Genomic DNA, 5,016 nt, shown 5'->3' with positions numbered 1-5,016 from the left:
CAATTAAAAACAAGATTCATGAGACCAGATATTCCCCAGTCCTTCAGGATTGATTTGTGTTGTGTTCAGAGGAGAGATGCTGGTTATATTGGGAAAAAGACGCTAAAAATAGAGCTGTCAGACAAGAGGGGAAGAGGAAGGCCTAAGAGGTTTATGGATGTAGTGAGAGAAGACATGCAGATGATGGGTGTGACAGAGCAAGATAGAGAGGACAGGAAGATATGGAACATTATAATCTGCTGTGGCAACCCCTAACGGGAGCAGCCAAAAGAAGAAGTTGTTCAAATAAACATTTTATTTTGTCCCATGCAAAATCGAATTGTGCACATTTGTGCCTATCTATTTCAGCATCACTCATAGATATATAGTAGTTCATAGAAATACAGCAGCTGGAGCTTACTGTGTAAACTAAATAATGGTAAGTGTATCTGTGGAGTCATTTAACTTGGCAGGAAAGTTATGCTCAGGGTGGATGAATGAAATACACATTAGTGTTTTTACTGAACTTGTAATAGTTAACTTACTGTGGGGGGGGGGAAAAAAAAAAAAAAAAAAGAGTACAAACCATTTAGAATTGTCTACAAATGAGTGACAAAGAATGTACAGAAGAATACACGGAGACAAACACATTGATGGAACTGTAACTTTATTAACAGATGCAAAAAAAATAGACATTACAGACGACGTCCACGACGCCCACCCTTTCTGCGGGTACTGTCTGATGGAATTGGGGTGACATCCTCTGCAGGGGGAAAAAGCAAAAGGGATAAAAAAAAAACAACCAAAAGTTAAAAACAGGGAAAATTTTTTTTATACGTTATAAGCATTAATCCTGTGAAAAAAGGTCTCATTACTAGTAGGGTAATAAGTAAACAGACAAGTGTACACAAAAAGAAACAAGAGCCAAAATATACTCTCTGCACTGGAAAACTAAACTAAAAACAAGACCTTTAAAAAAAGAAAACATCTTACCAATACGGCCGATCTTCATGCCAGAACGAGCCAATGCCCTGAGGGCAGACTGTGCACCAGGTCCAGGGGTCTTGGTCCTGCAAAAGCAAAGTAGACAATGAGCATCTCAGCCAGCTATGGAGACACTACTGAGAAAAAGGTTACAGAACAAAAATGTAATTGCATTAAATTTGTAAGCAATTTGCAGTACCTTATTTACAGTCTTGAAATTTATGGAAAGGGTGATCATTAACATTGGACATATATATTTTTTTTTTAAATATTCAACATCTACAACTCACTGCAACTAAATAAATTACAATAACTAGAGTATGATTATGTTTAACTTCTCAGGAGAGAAATGGGTCATACAAAATTGACTAGAATTTACTGGTACTAGGATAAGTAAATATGAAAACAAGTTTAAAACTAACAGTTACTCCTAAAATAAAGTTTAAAAAAAAAGCGAGGCTACCAGGCACTGTCAGTTAATATGCATAACATGATTTAAATGCTATGAGTACCTGCTGAAACATAATGAACCTCACAGCAATTAAGTTAAAATGCTTATTTTTCTTCTCTTTCCGAACAAACTTCTGTTAAAGAAATGTCAAGGTCCAACACAATGACTGAAGCAGGTCAGACACTGCAGGATATAACAATGTAAAAAGACGCCTTCAAATCCACACAGGGCCAATTAGAAATCTCAAATTACCCTGGTAAAGTCTTAGGTGATGTAGAATAAAACACATGCTGACACAGGGAAAACGTGCCCACCACTCAGACTGAAAGGATGCATGACACAAACCCAAGATGCTGGATCTGTGAGGTTTCATTACAATGCCATTATAGCAACAACATTAAAATTTGTACGGTGTACCTTTACAAGAGTCAGCATGTTGCCTTGTATAAACCTGGTCTTGTATAATGCATCTGACACTGATGTAAATGACCATGCTATGCGAATCTTCAAAAACACTTTGTAAAGCACAGGAAAGGCTACTCCCTTTAAAGTCTACAGCATACCGAAACTCTTTGATAGCCTATTGCCAGTATATGTACCACCAAATTCCACAGGCAGGTACATTTGTTCATGTACAGTATGTGAGCAAAGCCAGTCTCAGAAATCTAAGTGAAATTAACACTGAAATTAGTCAGGCAAAGACAATGCACAATTGCCAGGAATTTCATGTATTGTCAGATCACTTCATGGAACACAGCCTCTTTTTAGGGTCACTTTTTCCCCTCCCCAAGTGTCTGTAAATTGGACTTCCTCTTCATCAAAGCCAACAAAAAACTTGGCACAGATGCCATTTGACACTAGCAGTGGTACAGGTTTACATGCTGAAATGCTAACTAGAACATTCATGTTCATAATGATTTAAACAATGTAAAGAGAGGAGATGAAACATGCAATATACAGGCGATACATATTCCGAGGCACATTATAAGATAGTAGTCTTTTCTAATCCAGCCAACAGAGGCACTTGTAGTCTGACTGGTACAGAAACACACTCTATTGCAATTAGAAAGGGGAGAAGTAAGAATACACTGAAGTGGTTTGTCACATCTGGCTGAAAGATCCAGATTCAAAATGACAATGTCCTTAAAAAGGGAACACAAAGCACCACAGCCCCCTTATAAATATTAGTATTTGATAAAGAAATCTGTGTATGAAAGATTACTAATTTACTCTGAAATTAGCTCATTAATGGGTCTAAACGTATCACAGAACATATTTATGTAGCCCCAACTTTTTTTTTTTTTTTAAAACAAATTTATAAATATAAAATGAAAAAAGCTCAACAATTAGTTGATAGGCCCTGTAGGCAAACATTAGGGTTGATCTCAGAATGACTTACCCTAAGGCCACAATCCACACTACATTTTTGACTGAAAATGGAGACAAGTGTCCATTTCCACACTAACTCAGCGCTTAAACCCTAAAAATGAAGACTTTTGAAAACGTTGGCTATACATACTGGTGTGGATGGGTGCAAACTTTGGCTTTTGAAACCACAGGCTCTACTTGTGCTCTGATTGGTTCATTCTTAGTAAATGGCTTTTCTTCCAATCTGATCCTTCTCATTACATTTCAGCTGCTTTGCTTACCTTATATTCACTCATGCATTTCTATGTCATTACCAGTCCAATCAAAACAATTATTATTTTACCTCCACATTCATCATTGCTGTTCTCCACGTGAAACTGTCAGTTGTGAATAAAGGTCTAGCATGGAGGACACTTCTGTTTCCACCAATAAATGCATGCCCAATGGTTAGATCATATACATTTTCACTTGTTGTGGTGTGGAAGAAGACCGTTTTAGTTTAGAGACGCTTTTTAAAATGAAAATGCAGTACTGTGAATTTAGCCTAAGCTAAAACAATGATTCAGATGGCATAAAAAAAAAAGTTGACACACTATGAAAAGGTTAGTCTTTTTTGTATCTCTGGATAAAAAGAAATTTTAGAGTAATTTCAACAATTCTAATAAAGGTAATATGTTCTACTTTGCAAAAATACAAAGTGTTACAAACACTGGCACGTTTTTTTGCTGCATCAAGTGCCAAAATTTTGAATCGGGCACACCCAAACACAGAGTAATGATTAAACTATTATTAAATGCACAGGGCCCTGGCTTATTAAAAAAAAAAAAACACACACACACACAACCTGAAACCTGTGGTGTGCAAACTTCCTACACCAGTACCACTAGTGACTTGGATACCTTACCATAGATTTCTTATCATAGTACAGGATGATGTTGCTGCACTCTCCTATCAATGTCCTTTGATTCTTGATTAGGTATTAAAAAAAAAAAAAAACTTTGTTCAATTTCGAATTTTGTCATTACAGTGGACCCTCGTGTATGGAATTTGATTGCAAATTAGAACTCCCAATTTCCTTATTTGCTTCATTAAAGAACGTGATCATATAATCATTTCACATAATAAGAGTATTATATTAAGTTACATAAAAAGTACACGGACGCAAGCAAAACTATAGCTTCAGTAGATCAGCCAGCATATCTTGGAGGATACATTCTATCATTGTCAATGGAGAAGTAGTTTTTTGCTCAAAATTTACATACGTTCCGCTTTTAACCATTTATCCCAATAAAAAAAAAAGGCCAGAATAGAAGCCTTAACATTTCAAATGATGATAGATTGCTAGTTCACAAAGGTGGCACTTAAAAATAACAGGTAAAAACAAAACTACTTTTTTTTTTTTTTTTAATTGAAGCTGCAGGAGGCTGTTCCTGTATTGCAACAACCTCTTCAGGTGTAGGTCTTCAGCACTCACATTAACTTTAAGCCTTGCAGATTTGCCTGTGTAACAGAACTTTCACTACTAAAAGTCAGTTTGCAAAATATTTACAAAATTAGGTCAATAAAGGATAAATGCCTATGTTACACTTTCAATAACCCACAGTCAACAATCACTCCCTTGAAATCTGTATTACTTTCTTTGTTGTTCTTAGCGGTCTTTATAAAAAAAATCTCAATGTTTGCCAATCAGAAACACTTTCCACATGAAAAAAAATGCAAATTAGAGACAGATATAACACTATACAAATAAAAACCAAGTCATATGCTTTTGGATAAACAAAAAAAAAAAATATTGTACTTAAGACATAAAACCACACCTGTTTCCACCAGTAGCCCGGAGCTTAATATGCAGGGCAGTTATACCCAGCTCTTTGCACCTTTGGGCAACATCCTGAGCTGCCAACATGGCAGCATAAGGAGAGGATTCATCTCTATCAGCCTTGACCTTCATACCACCAGTCACACGGCAGATAGTTTCCCTGGGAGAAAAATAGAGAAAAACCTTAAAAATACACATACATATAAAAATGTTTTTTCATTTAATTCATTTTCATTTCATTGAAGCGATAATTCTAACAATTATACTTTTAAATATATTTGCCAAAATCTCCTTTCAAATTTCTAGTACTTTGAATGGCTCTTTCCTGCTCTTGTTCTTCATCTTCAGAAATTTTTTACCAGTCAGAGCTATCATAATACTGATACTCCCAACATCAAATTAATACTTTAAAAAT

General features: G+C 35.7%; 1 protein-coding gene across 1 annotated transcript in view; it reads right to left on the bottom strand.

Annotated features, from left to right (window-relative positions):
* Positions 1–629: 629 nt before the first annotated feature.
* rps14 (ribosomal protein S14) overlaps positions 630–5,016 on the bottom strand; it is a 7,944-nt gene continuing 3,557 nt past the window's right edge. Inside the window, exons 3-5 of the mRNA XM_039775077.1 lie at positions 4,600–4,761; positions 973–1,049; positions 630–742 (exon numbers count right to left, since the gene is read on the bottom strand). Coding sequence (XP_039631011.1) covers positions 675–742; positions 973–1,049; positions 4,600–4,761 — 307 coding nt within the window. The 3' untranslated portion in view covers positions 630–674. The remainder of the gene's footprint in view (positions 743–972; positions 1,050–4,599; positions 4,762–5,016) is intronic.

The sequence above is a fragment of the Polypterus senegalus genome, chromosome 13 (genome assembly GCF_016835505.1).
Source record: "Polypterus senegalus isolate Bchr_013 chromosome 13, ASM1683550v1, whole genome shotgun sequence".
In the NCBI taxonomy this organism is placed as follows: Eukaryota; Metazoa; Chordata; class Cladistia; order Polypteriformes; family Polypteridae; genus Polypterus; species Polypterus senegalus.
The sequence above is the reverse complement of the archived record's forward strand: the minus strand, read 5'-3'. Positions and strand labels throughout refer to the sequence as shown.